Source organism: Macaca mulatta, chromosome 3 (assembly GCF_049350105.2).
Source record: "Macaca mulatta isolate MMU2019108-1 chromosome 3, T2T-MMU8v2.0, whole genome shotgun sequence".
NCBI classification, from domain to species: Eukaryota; Metazoa; Chordata; class Mammalia; order Primates; family Cercopithecidae; genus Macaca; species Macaca mulatta.
This window is the reverse complement of record NC_133408.1, coordinates 124,804,497-124,820,432: the sequence shown is the minus strand read 5'-3', so window position 1 is coordinate 124,820,432 and position 15,936 is coordinate 124,804,497. Positions and strand designations below refer to the sequence as shown.

General features: G+C 38.6%; 1 protein-coding gene across 3 annotated transcripts in view; it reads left to right on the top strand.

The window, feature by feature from the left end:
* CASD1 (CAS1 domain containing 1) overlaps window positions 1-15,936 on the top strand; it is a 124,518-nt gene that overhangs the window by 52,592 nt on the left and 55,990 nt on the right. Inside the window, exon 18 of one of the 3 annotated variants that reach the window (XM_077997045.1) lies at window positions 15,368-15,391. The exons of the other annotated variants lie outside the window; for them this stretch is intronic. Within the exon in view, the coding sequence (XP_077853171.1) occupies window positions 15,368-15,376 (9 nt within the window). The 3' untranslated portion in view covers window positions 15,377-15,391. Of the gene's footprint in view, window positions 1-15,367; window positions 15,392-15,936 lie in introns of those variants that run through there. 3 annotated transcript variants of the gene reach the window in all.

Below are 15,936 nucleotides of genomic sequence, written 5' to 3'. Positions count from 1 at the left end.
AGAAATGACCTGTTAAGGCCAAAAGGTAAAACCAGAATTGCTACATCTATTACATGAAAATTTAAAATTTCAGTATGCCAGAAAACATAAATAGAAAAAATACAGTGGGAACATTTTAGAACATTAATATTTGATAAAAATTTAATATCCTGGTTCGTGACCAGCCTGGCCAATATGGCAAAACCCCATCTCTACTAAAAATACAAAAAATTAGCCAGGTGTGGTGGTGGGTGCCTGCAATTCCAGCTACTTGGGAGGCTGAGGCAGGAGAATCGTTTGAATCCAGGAGGCAGAGGTTGCAGTGAGCCAAGATCACGCTATTACACTCCAGCCTGGGCAACAAGAGCGAAACTCCACCTCAAAAAAAAAAAAAAAAAAAAAAATTAAAATCCTGGGTGTATAGAGAGCTCTTGCAGTTTAGAAACACCAAGCTGTTTTCCAATTTTCACTTGGTTCCTAATTCTATACAGAAGGTCACTTCATTCAAATACCTCAATATACATTACATAAATAATTTAACTTGGAAGAACGTCTGGAAACCACAGTACTCAAAAGTTAGGCTTCCTATGGATGCTTTTTGGGAATTGATGGGTGGGGAAAGATTTTTTAATGGCCACTATATTTAGTTACGCCTTCCTTAAACATTTTCCAGACTAAAATTAGTTAAGACTAGGTTATTGAACAGAACATTGGAACCTAAATGGCCCATCTCTCTGTGCAAGAGCACAGATTCAATTTTTTTTTTTTCCTAAGGAGAACCTTGGTCAAACTCTAGAGTATTCCCTCAGAAACTGCTGATTATTAAACTCAAGTTTGCCTAAAAGATGTCACTCCTACACCAGCTCAATGTCTCATTAACACTGTTTTTCTTAGAACCCTAGGGTGGCTGAACTTCAGTAATGAGCCCTCAGCTAGCTAATATCTATCTTCTGTGGGTTTGACTATGGTTAACAGTATTTATAAAGGAATATTAGGGATTTGCTTTTTATCACTTCCTCAGATACTTTAGAAGGTACCTGAGAATTAAGTCTGGCAAGCACTTAGCAAAGACCACCTGGACAGTAACTTCCTGACTTACCCCTAGTATTTCTCTTGAGTTTGAAGCCATTGGTTAGCATTGCAGGACATTCTATAAACAATTCTATGAAACTCATCATTGTGTCAACTGTAGGAATGTTGATTACATTACACAGTGGGCTCTTTTTGTGGAGTCTGAAGTTATTTCATTCTGACCTTACTGTAATATTTGCACCTCTTCTAGACAGCTCATTTTCTCCTGTCTTAGGTACAATGTGAGTTGACTTTTTATGTTTGCCGATAAGAAGCTAGAGCTAAATTTGTTCTCCATCCCAGAAAACGGGGCACTTTGGTATTATTTATATTAGTCTCATTCTTGATCTCTTTTTCCTTCTTACCTACTTCAGATGTTATTTGGCTGTATTTTACCTAGCCGTATAAGCCATCTTACATTCTTTTTTGAAGTGAGGCAGTCTGGTAGTCCTAAGCGTTTCTTCAGACCACACCAGTCAGGATGATCAAGAGTCAGAGTATATACAAATAGTAGTAGTAATATTTTTGCATTACTGGTTGTGTTTGAAAATCCTAGCCTTCCAAGTCATTTATCTCCACATTAGGGTCCCTGAGTTGCTCATGAAATGTCCCTATAATAAATGTTCACAGTTCTCTACAATTCTCCTTATGAAAATAAGGCCGAAAGTTCTTATCCTATTCACCTCATGTGTTTCTTCTCAGCCAATACTGTTTCCTTTTTTTTCCTTTGAGATTACCAAAAATTCCAGTGGTAGCTATGCCATTTCCTTCTCTAACTGCCAATTGTTTCCTCTTTTGAGATTGTTGCTCTGAGGACCAGATGTCAGGCTGCAAACTCAAGATGTTGGTACACACTGGCCCTTATGACGTAGCTTTAACCTCTTCTATGGATGCTTCTTAATGCCATGTCATCATGTTGCAGCCTGGGAGTGGTTTCATTTTAGACCAGATGGTCTCCAACTGGGATGTAGTCTCAGCTGACTCCTTTTTCTTTTATGCCAGAGAATGCTGGAGGATTCAGGAAAATTCCTGTATTTTACAGCTTAGTTTTCCTGGCCCTTCGGAAAAATATGAGATGCTGAAACAACCTGATATGATGGTGCCTAGAAGGAGTAAGGTCCTCCTTATGCCCAACCCTATCTTAAATACAAAGGCCTTTGTAGAAACAGCAGTATCACCTTTAGGGGGGATCTGCTCTATGAATCTCCGATGATGTATGACAAAGTGAGCAGTGACCAAATTGCTAGAGAAATGAGTAGCAAGAAGGAACATGGAACTTGAAGACGTCGAGTGGACCATGTAAGAAAAGAGGTTATACTACCTCCCTCATTACCCCGTTTTCCAAATATCCTAAATGGGGGCAATATTAAAGATGCGTCTTCCATGCAAGGCTCAGAAAAGGCCTCTGTGGAGATAATAGTTAAACTCTGGAAAACTCTTACCCATAGATAAGGAATTTGAGGAAAAACAATTTTTTGGTGGTTTGGCCAATTAGAGAATGAAGCCATAACTAATACTTGCAGTTTTCAATATTTTTCTTAAAATTCCTGCTTATTTTTTTATCCTTATGCAACTTAAGGGCTTGTCTTTTTCTTGGTAATTTAGAAGTATTCCTTGTATAATAAGGAAGACAACTCTGTCTAATTTTGCAAACACTTTCCTGGTTGCCACTTGTCTTCTGTTTTGACTGTTATTTCGTACATTTTTTTGTTCTAACAAATCCATACATTTTTCAGTAATAGCACAGCCCTTTCTTATTTAGTACCCCCACCCCACCCCCCTGCTAAAAGCTGGCTACCATTTTTATCACTTGGTATATGTCCAGAGCAGTATCCCTAAGTGTGAAATGTATTGCCCCCAGAACCCAAAGAGCCTGCCAGGCACTAGGAGCTTCCTTCTTTGCAGTAGGGAATACAAGATGCAGCAATGTGTTTTTTATTTTGATTGACATGTCTTGTCATAGCCGTGACTGCTGGACTCTTAAAAAGTGTACTTAAGTGGCAAGACTACTAGTCTTTTAATGGCTTATTTCCTATACTCTAGAGTACATGTGTCTCACCAAGACCTCCAGTGTGATAACCACTTTATGAGCATGATGTCCTCAACATAATCAACATAATATCCTATGGGATGTTTAGATAGTTTAGATCTCTTTGGACTATTTTATGACACACAGCAAAAGAGTTACCACAGCCAAGAAGCAAATGAATATTTTTGTCTCTTTCATGTGAATGCAGACAATTTCTGATTGGAATGGAAAGAACACATTCACTAAGCCCGTGGACATGTACCGGAGGCCTTACTACTCTGCTCTAGCAATGGAACTGTGTCTGGCGCAACAGTTGCGGTCCAGGCTACTGCTTGGTTGAGCTTGTTGTAGTGTACTGATATTCCTCAAGATCCATCTGGTTTCTGCAGGGCCAGACTAATGAATTAAAGTGACGTGATAGGGACCACTATCCCTGCATTCTTTGGATCTTTAATGGTTGCACTAATACCTTCCATCACCCCTGGGATAAGAAATTGTAATTTACCATCTTCAGCAGTTAGGGAGGCAGTTTCAAAGTCTTCCACTTGGCCTTGGTCCTCTGTGATAGCTCTTGCCCCACAGGCAAAGGACCCAATTGAGGCTAACTTCAGTTTTCAAGTATATAAATTCCAATTATACATTCAGGAAATGACCACAGGGTCCTGGCTAAAGTAGTACTCATGGTCCAACAGGGTGGATCCATGGACACAGTGAACCTACTTTGGCTAGGACCCCATTTACTACTTAGTCTTTGCGTGCTCCCACTGAGAAGGCCTTGAAAATACTTCGAGTCTCCATGTATCAATGTCAAATAGTTCTCAAAATGGCTGGTTATTCTCCTTTTAACAGCAACAATTGCATTAGTAAATGTTGGTAAATCTCAGGGGAGAACTGAACAAAGCTTTGCAGTACTGTATATATTTATGATTGCGTTGCAGGGTTCTTTCTCTTGGGAAATTGGCCAACTCTTTAGGTAATGGGTTCCAGATCTGAACATAGTCTCAGATCTGGGAAATCAGCAAGGAATTGCAATGTTTTGTTGGGCTACGGCTCTCAGCCTCCTGCTCCTCCATTCTTGCCTTCTGATTGTATATGTTAAGTAACACAGTAATTCCCTGCCCATGTATCCCATGTATTTTTCCCCTAGAGACACCATATTCTATTATCTATCTCTACTATTCCTTGCCGTGAAGACCGTTTGGCTACCCCTAAGACTCTAATGGTAAAGCAACTCTGACAATTATGTGCCACTACCTGGCCTCTGTTGTTTTGGGGCCTATCAACCCATTGTGAATAACAAGACCAGTTCTGTGTATATTCCCAACCCATGTTTCAGAGTCCCGAGCTTCACATAAGGGTCCTAAATTTAGAGTAATAGACCTGCCTTGGCTAAGCATTTAAACACCTCTGGTGCTCTGTAACCCTAGTTATTAAATCCTGAACTTACTTCCCACTGAAGGTAAAGTTCCTCTTTGTAAGCTTCCTAAAAGGTCCTGTGGCTGTAAAACTTAGCTTATGTCTGTTAACTGCCTTCAGCTTCTCATCCTCTATCTACAGGACATTCATACAGCTGAGCAATAACCCATTGACTTAACTGTCCCTGTAGGTGCTGTTCCTCCCAAAACCTTCAAATGCCTCAATTATCACATTAGTAAAGGTGCTTCCCTCTACCAGGACATTTTCCCAGGTCTCCACTAATGAAAATTTCAGCAATTAAGCTATCACCTATGCCAAGGACTCCATGATTCACATTCTGCTTAATAAGGGGCTTCTCGTTGCCTGCCGAGCATGAGTGAGCCAGTCTCCTAACCTCATCTTACCATATACATTCTCAGACCACTCCAGGTACCAACTATGTCACTTTGGATTCCCTAGAAGCAGACAGAATCGTATATGCAATACATTTGCTAAGGAAAATACTTGTGAAGGATAAAGGGGAAAGGTATCAGGGGTAGTCAGAGAATTGGGTAAGAAGAGCTTCAGAATGCAATGCAGCTTCAAGAAAGTCTTGGCTAGGATGATGGGGAGCTCCAAAACCAAGATTACCATTGGAAATGTCAATCACTGAGTGGGAATGAGCTGACTCTAGTACTGCTTCCATGCCCAGTCATTGGCTGGGATCAGCGGCCTAGGGAGAACCAGGACTTCCTCACAATAGGTTTTTTGAAGGGAGAGCTGAGCAGCACATTTTCATGTCAACCGCGAAGAATGAGGTGAGCATTTATAGATAATAAATGCAGAAATTTACAATTAAATTCATGGGCTTCATCAAAACACCAGAAGAAAAACTGGGAATAGAATCATATATATGTGAAAATTCTTAGTACAGTGTACATAGAATTTTAAGTAAGCAAAGAAAGGAGGGAAACAAAATATAATTTTTATCTAATTTCTGATACAGAAAGAATAGTTCAAGCATATAAACAAAAGAAAGCAAAATGAATGTGATTATAATACTTAGAAAAAAGAAATATTTCTTAGTAAAAAGAAATGCCACAAACGAGTCAAATTGGAAAAAAAAAAAAACTTGACAAATGGACTACTTTTAACATCCTTACATAAAGAACTCTTACAATTTTTTTAAACACAGGTTTTCTCCAACTTATGGCTGTTTCATAGTTTATGATTCCATATAGTACTTTTATTCCATTACTTTGGTCTCCATTACATAAATAGTTTAGCTTGGAGGGTGCATCAGGAAGCAACACTGCTTAAAGCTAGGCATTCTAATGGAAGCTTTATTGAGTTTTCTCTCTCTTTTTTTCAAATGTGCCATAGTGGGCTTTTGGTTACGCCTTCCTTAAACATTTAACGGAGTAAAAGTATTGAGTCTGTGCTATATGAAGCAGAAATCTGGGCCCTCAATTGACCATTTGTCTGTGATTAAGAGCAAATTCAGTTTCTTCCTGAGGAGAACCTTAGCCAGGTCTTAACTACCCCTCGGCTCATCATGGTGTGGCAGCGTGATGGCTCTTCTGGTTAGGCTTTCCGACATGCGGAAATATTTCTCCTAACCCTAGTGGATCCTCTAGCAGTTTATACTTGAATTTGTACCCTGAATCATCCACACAGAGTAGCTATACTCCAGATATTTACCAGGGGTGTTATACACTTTCACATTTATTCTGCTAACTGTGATGTTTAGTCTTACTGGTTCCATCCTTTTTTTTTTTCAGTCTTTCTGTTAAAGATTTATTTCCTATTGGAACCAAGTCTGTGAGTTCAAACCCACATGTCAGATTTTGCTTCATGATTATCAGAGGCTAATACTTATCCATCTTGTTTTATATGTGTTTTTTGTTGACTGCTCTTTATTATAGTGATTTGTTTTTCTCTTTTCTAACATGTTGAAATGGCCTAGTTTTTATTTATTTTCTATTGATTTGAGCCTCCTATACCCTGCTTCTGTCATACCAGTGGTTACCTTATCTTTCTTCAGAACTCTAATGTTATCTGAGTAGGGCCATGTAAAAGAAAGACATATTATTGAAACAAAAATGAAAATTGCCATGAGCCGGTTTTTTACCTCATGAAGCGTGTGTACACTTCATTTTTGGCAAGGCACTGGCCCTGAAAATACCAGTGCAGTAAGGGGATCTCAGAAAGAAGACACCAGAGAGTTTGTAAGCCCCTCTCTCTCAACATTCTGGTCATCTTTAAAATACCAGGGAAGCTATGTGGAGAGAACTGAAATAGGAATGTCTACTGTTGCCAGCCTATGCCTGCTAGCTTCTTTTTTCAAAGGCAAGGTCATTTATTATTTCCTTGTTATGTATGTATTTTTGAATAGGGAATATATTTAAGTGTTTCAATAATAAAATATTAAGGGCAGATAGTGAAAAGTTTTATTTTTCCTCTACAATTCCTCATCTGCCTAGTTCCCACGACTGCTACTCCCCAACTACACATAACCAGTCTTACTAGCTTTTTATGTATTCTTACAGAGTTCCTTTATACATTATAAGGAAATGGAAATATATATTCCTTTAACATTTATCCTAAATTAACTTATAAAGTTCATGTGATTCCAACATGAACATTAATAGTTTTTTAAAGAAATAAGCTGATTCTGAATTATATTTGGAAAAATAAGAATCGCAAGAAAACCTCTGATTTAAAGGAAGAGCATTATGGGAGGGTACTTTCACCAGAAATAAAAATGTATTATTTTATAATATCGTATGACATAATATAATAGAAAGCCTGTCGAATTAAAACTGTGTGGAGCTGATGCATGAATAGCTAGTGATACAGAGTAAAAACTACATAAATCATCCCATACATGTTTATGAATTTAGTATATGCTATAGGTAGTAACTCAAGTCAGTTACAAAAAAGATGGATTGTTTAATAAATAATACTGGCAAGAAGGTTGTCATTTTAAACAAAATTAAGTTGGATCCCTACCATACATCATAAGAGTATGGAAAAAATACAAATGATATCCTGTATTACTTTGGAATGATAAAGTACTCTTTATTCAAAAACTATGCAAAATCCAGAAGTCATAAAAGATTGACAAAATCTGCTATGTTAGAAAAAAATGTTTTGCAAAGCAAAAACAAGTAAATCCAAAGGTAGACTGAGAAAAGGCACTTGTATCTTATATTATAGACAAAAGGCGAATCTCCCCGAAATATAAAGACTTCCTAGGCATTGATGAGAAAAGAACAAACAACAGATAAGTGAAGTGGGTGCTATGATCTGAATGTGTATGAATTAATATGTTGAAACCTAATCACCAATGTGATGGTATTTGGAGATGGGGCCTTTGGGAGATGATTAGGTCATGAGGGCAAACCCTCATGAATGGGATTATTGCCCTTATAAAAGAAGCCCCAGGGAGTTTCCTTGCCCCTTCCACCATGTGAGGACGTAGAAAATGGCCATCTAGGAATCAGGAAATGGACCCTTTCCAGACATCAACTCTACCAGCACTTTGATCTTGGACTTCCTAGCCTTCCATACTGTAAGAAATAAATTTATGTTGTTTATAAGCTACCTAGTCTGTGGTACATGTTATAGCAACCCAAATGGACTAAGACAGAGGGGAAGCAGTATAAGCAAACTGTTCACAGAAAGGGAAATATTAATGCCTTTTAAATATATGACAAGATATGAGTTGATAAGACACTGTTGAGTGAAGGTTATGGCAGGACAGCACAGATGCATTGCTGTGGGAATATAAATTCCTAGGGTCCCTATGGAGGGCAGTCTAGATACACATATTAAAATAAAAAATGCATATACCACATCTGGTGACTTATATTGGTGGAAAAGGGTATATACATAAGGTCATTCACTGCAGTATTACTTGTAATTGATTGTACAATTGATAATTGTAATTGGAACTAACATCATCAATAAAGGAATAGTGGATCGATGATCTGGTAACCAATACTATATAACACCATGTAGTGGTGATAAAGAATGGGGAGATTATGTATTAACAGGGAAAAATCCCAAGGAATATTGCTAAGTGAAAAAAATTTCAGAAATCTGAGTATATTTCATGTTTTTAAGAAGACAGAGTCTTACTCTGTCACCCAGACTGGACAGCAGTGGTGTAATTTTGGCTCACTGCAGCCTCTACGTCCTGGGCTTAAGTAATCCTCCTGTCTCAGCCTCCCAAGTAGTTTGGCACCTCCGCACTTGGCTAGTTTTTAAATTTTTTGTATAGATGGGAGTCTATCTATGTTCTCCAGACTGGTCTCAAATTCCTGGCCTCAAGGGGTCCTCCCACCTCAGCCTCCCAAAGTACTAGGATTACAGGTGTGAGCCACCACACCAGGCATGAAGTGTGTCTCTTGTAGACAGCATATAGTTGGATGATTTGAAAAACTCCATTCTACCAATCTCTGACTTTTTGTTTTTTCTTTTTTGAGACGGAGTCTCACTCTGTCGCCCAGGCTGGATTGCAGTGGTGTGATCTTGGCTCGCTGCAAGCTCCACCTCCTGGGTTCACACCATTCTTCTGCCTCAGCCTCCTGAGTAGCTGGGACTACCAGTGCCCACCACCATGCCCAGCTAATTTTTTGTATTTTTAGTAGGGATGGGGTTTCACTTTGTTAGCCAGGATGGTTTTGATCTCCTGACTTTGTTATCTGCCTGCCTCGGCCTCCCAAAGTGCTGGGATTACAGGTGTAAGCCACCTTGCCTGGCCCAGTCTCTGACTTTTGATTGCAAAGTTTAATCCATTTAAAGTACTGACAAGGATTTACTTCTGCCATTTTATTAACTATTTTCTGCCTGTCTTATTATTTTTTTGTCCCCTATTTCCTCTACTACTGCCTCTTTTCATGTTTAGTTGATTTTTCTGTAGTAAAAGGTTTTGATTCCCCTCTCACTTCTTTTTGTGAACCTTCTAAAATTATTTTCTTTGTGATTACTATGGGGCTCATGTTTAACATCCTAAATTTGAATTGATAACTGCAATAGCATGCAAAATCTCTGCCTCTATACAACTCTGTCTCCTTTTATGTTACTGACGTCACAAATTACATTTTTATGCATTGTGTGTCCAATAATATAGATTTATGTTTTACACATTTCTCTTTTTTTTCGGGGGTGGGGGGAACGGAGTCTCCCTCTGTCACCCAGGCTGGAGTGCAGTGTCATGATCTCGACTCACTGCAACATCCACCTCTCAAGTTCAAATGATTCTCCTGCCCCAGCCTCCTGAGTAGCTGTGACTACAGACATACACCACTATGCCCAGTTAATCTTTCTACTTTTAGTGGAGACGGGGGTTCACCATGTTGGCGAGGCTGATCTTGAACTCCTGACCTCAGGTGATCCAACTACCTTGGCCTCCCAAAGTGCTGGGATTACAGGAATGAACCACCATGTCCATCCCACATTTGTCTTTTAAATCATGTAGAAAAAGTAGAGCTATAAAGCAAAATTACAGTAGTATCAACTTTTTTGTTTGCTGGTGTATTTAACTTTACTGAAGATCTTTATTTCTTTATTTGGCTTTGAGTTACTGTTGAGTGTCCTTTACCCTGAAGTACTACCTTGAGCATTTCTTGTAGGACAGGTCTAATGGTAAGAGAATCCTTCAGCTTTTCTTTATCTGGAAATGTCTTAAATTCTCCTTTGTTTTTGTTTTTTGTTTTTTTGAGACAGAGTCTCACTGTGTCACGCAGGCTGGAAAGCGATAGTGCAATCACAGCTCACTGCAGTCTTGACCTCCCAGGCTTAAGTGATCCTCCCACCTCAGCCTCCCAAGTAGCTGGTACCACAGGCACAAGCCACCATGCCTGGCTAATTGTTTAATTTTTGTAAAGACAAGGTCTCCCTATGTTGCCCAGGCTGATCTTGAACTCCTGGGCTCAAGCAATCCTCCTGCTTCAGCCTCCCAAAGTACTGGGATTACAGGCATGAGCCACCACGTCCAGCCACATACCCCCTACCCCCATTTTTGAAGGACAGTTTTGCCAGACATAGAATTCTTAGTTGACAGGTTCCCTACTGCCTCCACCCCTGCAGGATGTAAGAATTATGAGGAGCTTGATACAGAAAACCTAAACTGCCTTGAAATTATTTTTAGTAGAAATTTGGATTTTAACGGTGCTGCCAATGAGGGCTCACAAGAAAATAAGAAACAGTATTTGAACCTGCATAAAGGGAGATTCTTGTCATGTAGTGGTAGAAAGCTTAGGGAAATTGTTTCCTGGAAAGAGAACTCACAAATGATAAACTTAGATATGTAGCTAAGGATATTTCCAAGCAAGGTATTGAAGATATGCCTGGTTTGCTTACAGTAAAAAATGAGAGAAAGGAGACAAAAAGTAACCAAGACTGGATGACATTTAAAATTCCAGCTTCTCTATGTGGCAAAATAAGCCTAGAATCAGAAATGGCTGCCAAAAGTGTGGCACAAAAAGATGGTTGAGTGTATGACTGTACAACCTTTTACTAAAACCTCAAAAAAAAAAAAAAAAAGGTTAGAAGATGAAATCGTATAAAGGACTCTTGCAAGAGATTAAGGTTGTGCCTTACAGATCTTCCCAACCTAGAGGACTTCTAGGAAACAAAAGTGGTGTCCCTCAGCAGGAGGCCAAAATAGAGAAGGAATTCTCTCAGAAACATCTGGGATTGTGGCTTTTGCCTACTGAAGTTAATATCCATTAAACCCATGGAATGCCCTTAACATTTTTTTCTTTCATTTTGACCTTGGAGAATCTGATGATTATGTGCCTTGGGGTTGACCTTCTCCTGCAGTATTTTACTGGGGCTCTTTAGATTTCCTAAATTTGAATGAGATTACAGGCCTGAGCCACCATGCCTGGCTAATAATTTTTATCTTAAAGTTTATTTTTCTGATACAATATTCCAGCTTTCTTTTGGTCAACATTTTCCTGGAATATCTTTTCTTCTGTAATTTTGCTTTCAACTTATTTGAGTCTCTGAATCTCAAGTGTGCCTCTTGAAGACAACATATAGTTGGATTATGTTTTTTTGTTGGCTTGGTTTGGTTGTTGGTGGTATATAGGAATGCTAGTGATTTTTGTACATTGATCATTTCTCTAATGATCAGTGATATTGAACTTTTCTTCATATGCTTGGCCACACGTATGTCTTCTTTTGAAAAGTGTCAGTTCATGTCCTTTGCCCATTTTTAATGGGGTTGTTTTTCTCTTGTAAATTTGTTTAAGTTCCTTATTGATGCTGAATATTAGACTTCTGTTAGATGCCTAGTTGGCAAATATTTTCTCCCATTCTGTAGGTTGTCTCTTCACTTTGTTGATAGTTTCTTTTGCTGTGCAGAAGTTCTTAAGTTTAATTAGATCCCATTTGTCAATTTTTTGCTTTTGTTTTGATTGCTTTTGGTGTCTTTGTCATGAAATCTTTGCCCATTCCTATGTCCAGGATGGTATTGCCTAGGTTGTCTTTCAGGGCTTTTATAGTTTTGGGTTTTATATTTAAGCCTTTAATCCATCTTGAGTTGATTCTTGTACATGGTGTAAGGAAGGAGACAAATTCCAATCTTATGCATATGGGTAGCCAGTTATCCTAGCACCATTTATTTGAATAGGGAGTCTTTTCCCTATTGCATGTTTTGTCAGTTTTGTTGAAGATCAGATGGTCATTGGGGTGCAGCCTTATATCCTCTATTCTGTTCCATTGGTCTATGTTCCTGTTTTTGTACCAGTAGCGTGCTGTTTTGGTTACTGTAGCACTGTAGTATAGTTTGAGGCATCAGGTAACACAGTGCTTCCAGCACTGTTCTTTGTGCTTAGGATTGCTTTGGCTATTCAGGCTCTTTTTTGGTTCCATATGAATTTTAAAATAGTTTGTTTTTTCTAGTTCTGTGAAGAGTGTCATTGGTAGTTTGATAGGAATAGCACTGAATCTGTAAATTGCTTTGGGCACTATGCCCATTTTAATAATGTCAATCCTTCCCATCTTTGAGAATGGGAAGTTTTTCCATTTGTTTGTGTCTTCTCTGATTTCTTCGAGCAGTGTTTTGTAATTCTCATTGTAGAGATCTTTCACCTCCCTGATTAGCTGTATCTTCGATATTTTATCCTTTTTCTGGCAATTGTGGATGGAATTGCCTTTCTGATTTAGCTCCTGGCTTAGCTGGCTGTTGGTGTATAGGAATGCTAGTGATTTTTGTACATTGATTTTGTATCCTGAAACTTTGCTGTAGTTGCTTATTAGTGAAAGGAGCTTTTGGGCTGAGACTATGGGATTTTTCAGGATGTAGAATCATGTTTGTCGGCAAACAGAATAGTTTGATAGTTTGATTTCCACTCTTCCTGTTTGGATGCCCTTTATTTCTTTCTCTTGCTTGATTGTTCTGGCTAGGACTTCCAGTGCTATGTTAAATAGGAGTGAAGAGAGAGGGCATTCTTGTCTTGTACTGATTTTTAAGGAGAATGCTTTCAGCTTTTGCCCATTCAGTATAATGTTGGCTGTAGGTTTGTCATAGATGGCTCTCATTATTTTGAAGTATGTTCCTTCAATACCTAGTTTATCGGGAGTTTTTAATATGAAGGGGTGTTGAATTTTATTGAATGCCTTTTCTGCGTCTATTGAGATAACTATATGGTTTTTGTCTGTACTTTTGTTTATGTGATTAATCACATTTATTGATTTGTGTATGTTGAACCAACTTTCAGTCCCAGGATGAAACCTACTTGTTTGTGGTGGATTAGCTTTCTGATGTGCTGCTGGATTCAGTTTGCAAGTATTTTATTGAGGATTTTTGCATCAGTGTTCATCAAGGATATTGGCCTGCAGTTTTCTTTTTTGTTTTGTGTCTCTGACAGGTTTTGGTATCAGGATTATGCTGGTCTCATAGAATGAGTCGAGGAGGAGTCCCACCTCCTTAATTTTTTGGAATAATTTCTACAGGGATGGTACCAGCTCTTCTTTATACATCTGGTAGAATTTGGCTGTGAATCCATCAGGTCCTGGGCTTTTTTTGGTTGGTAGGCTACTTATTACTGATTCAGTTTTAGAGCTTGTTATTGGTCTGTTCAGGGAATCAATTTCTTCCTGGTTCAGTCTTGGGAGGGTATATGTGTCCAAGAATTTATCTGTCTCTTCTGCATTTTCTAGTTTGTGTGCATAGAGGTATTCATAGTAGTTTCTGATGGTTATTTTTATTTCTTTGTGGTCAGTGGTAACATTCCCATCATCATTTCTGATTGTTTTATTTGGATCTTCTCTATTTTATCCTTTATTAATCCAGTTAGCAGTCTATCTATCTCAATGATTAAAAAAAAAATTCCTGGGCTGGGTGTGGTAGCTCATGCCTGTAATCCCAGCACTTTGGGAGGCCGAGGCGGGTGGATCACGAGGCCAGGAGATCAAGACCATCCTGGCTAACACGGTGAAACCCCGTCTCTACTAAAAATACAAAAAATTAGCCGGGCGTGGTGGCGGGCACCAGTAGTCTCAGCTACTCAGGAGGCTGAGGCAGGAGAATGGCATGAACCTGGGAGACAGAGCTTGCAGTGAGCCAAAATCATGCCACTGCACTCCAGCCTGGGTGACAGAGGGAGACTCCATTTCAAAAAAAAAAAAAAAAAAAAAACCAAAAAACCAAAAAACAAAACAAAACAAAACAAAAACCACCAATTCCTGGATTTGTTGATCTTTTGAATGGTTTTTCATGTCTCAGTCTCCTTCAGTTCAGCTCTAATTTTGGTTATTTCTTGTCTTCTGCTAGTTTTGGCCTTGATTGTTTTTGCTTCTTGAATTCTTTCAGTTGTGATGTAAAGTTGTTAATTTAAGATCTTCCCAACTTTTTGATGTGGGCATTTAGTGCTATGAATTTCCTTCTTAACACTGCCTTAGCTGTGTGCCAGAGATTCTGATATGTTTTATCTTTGTTTTAATTATTTTCAAAGAATTTTTTGATTTCTGCCTTAATTTCATTATTTACCCAAAAGTCATTAAGGAGCATGTTGTTTAATTTCCATGTAATTGAATGGTTTTGAGTGATCCTCTTAGTCTTGACATCTGTTTCTTTGTGCTCTGGTCCCACAGAATGTTTGGTATGATTTCCATTCTTTTGCATTTGCTGAGGATTGTTGTATGTTCAATTATATGGTCAATTTTAGAGTATGTGCCATGTGGTGATGAGAATGTATACTCTGTTTTTTTGGGTGGAGAGTTCTGTAGAGGTCCATCAGATCTATTTGGTCCAAGGTTGAGTTCAGGTCCTGAATATCCTTGTTAATTTTCTGCCTCAATGATCTGTCTAATACTGTCAGTAGGACTCCCTTTAATATTTCTGGTAGGGCAAGCTTTCTAGCATTTCTTTACTTTGTGTTTATCTGGGAATGTCTTAAATTCTTCTTCAGTTTTTCAAAATAAGTTTGCTGGATATAAAATGTTTGGTTGATGATTTTTCCCCCAAGGACTTCGAATATGTCATCCCACTGCCTTCTTGCCTACATGGTTTCTGATGAGAAATCCACTGTTAATCTTGTTGAGGAGCCCTTGCACATACTGAATTACATTTTTCTTGCTGCTTTCAAGAGTCTTTCTTTTTCTTTGTCTTTCAATAATTTGATCATGATGTGTCTAAGTGTGTATCTCTGAGTTTGTCCTGCTCAGAGTTCATTGAGCTCTTGAATGTGAATGTTTTTCATCAAATTTTGGAAGTTTTGGCCATTGTTTCTTGATGTATTCTTCCTGTCTGTCTCTTTCTCTGTCTCTTCTCCTTCTGAGATTCCCATTATGCATATGATGATATGCTTATGGAGTAAGACGGATCTCTCAAGCTCTATTTATTTACTTTCATTCTTTTTTTGTTTTATTCCTCAGACTGGATAACCTCAATTGTCCCATATTCAAGTTTGCTGATTCTTTCTGCTGCCTGCTCAAATCTGCTGTTAAATCCTTGGGCAGGAGGATTGGGTTGCTCAAATCTTACACATTTCAAAGAAATGTTTATCTTCAGGCCTGGCCATTGGCTGGCCCCTGGAAGGTAGCCTCTGAGCCCTTGGAACATTCTTCCTGATATGAGTTTCTGTATGCCGGAAGCCCTGAACCATGCTGTATTTATGGTATTTATTGTAAACATCTGTTTTTGTATGACTAAGCCCTTGGCCTACACTGTACCAGTTTGACTGGATAAGTTCATCCTAGAAAAGTGATTTGTGATGAATGCCTGGTTTTGCTCTGTGGTGAAGACTGGATGGAATCTGAGTAGCTGAGGTCATTCATATGGGCACTACATGCCTACATGACTGACCCCCAACAAAATCTCTGGATACCAAGGCTTAGGTGAACTTTCCTAGCAACACTTCACTTGTATGGTCACACATTCCTGCTGGAACAATTAAGGACAAACCCAGAGTAATTTAAAAATGTAAATTGCGTGTTGTTTTTCT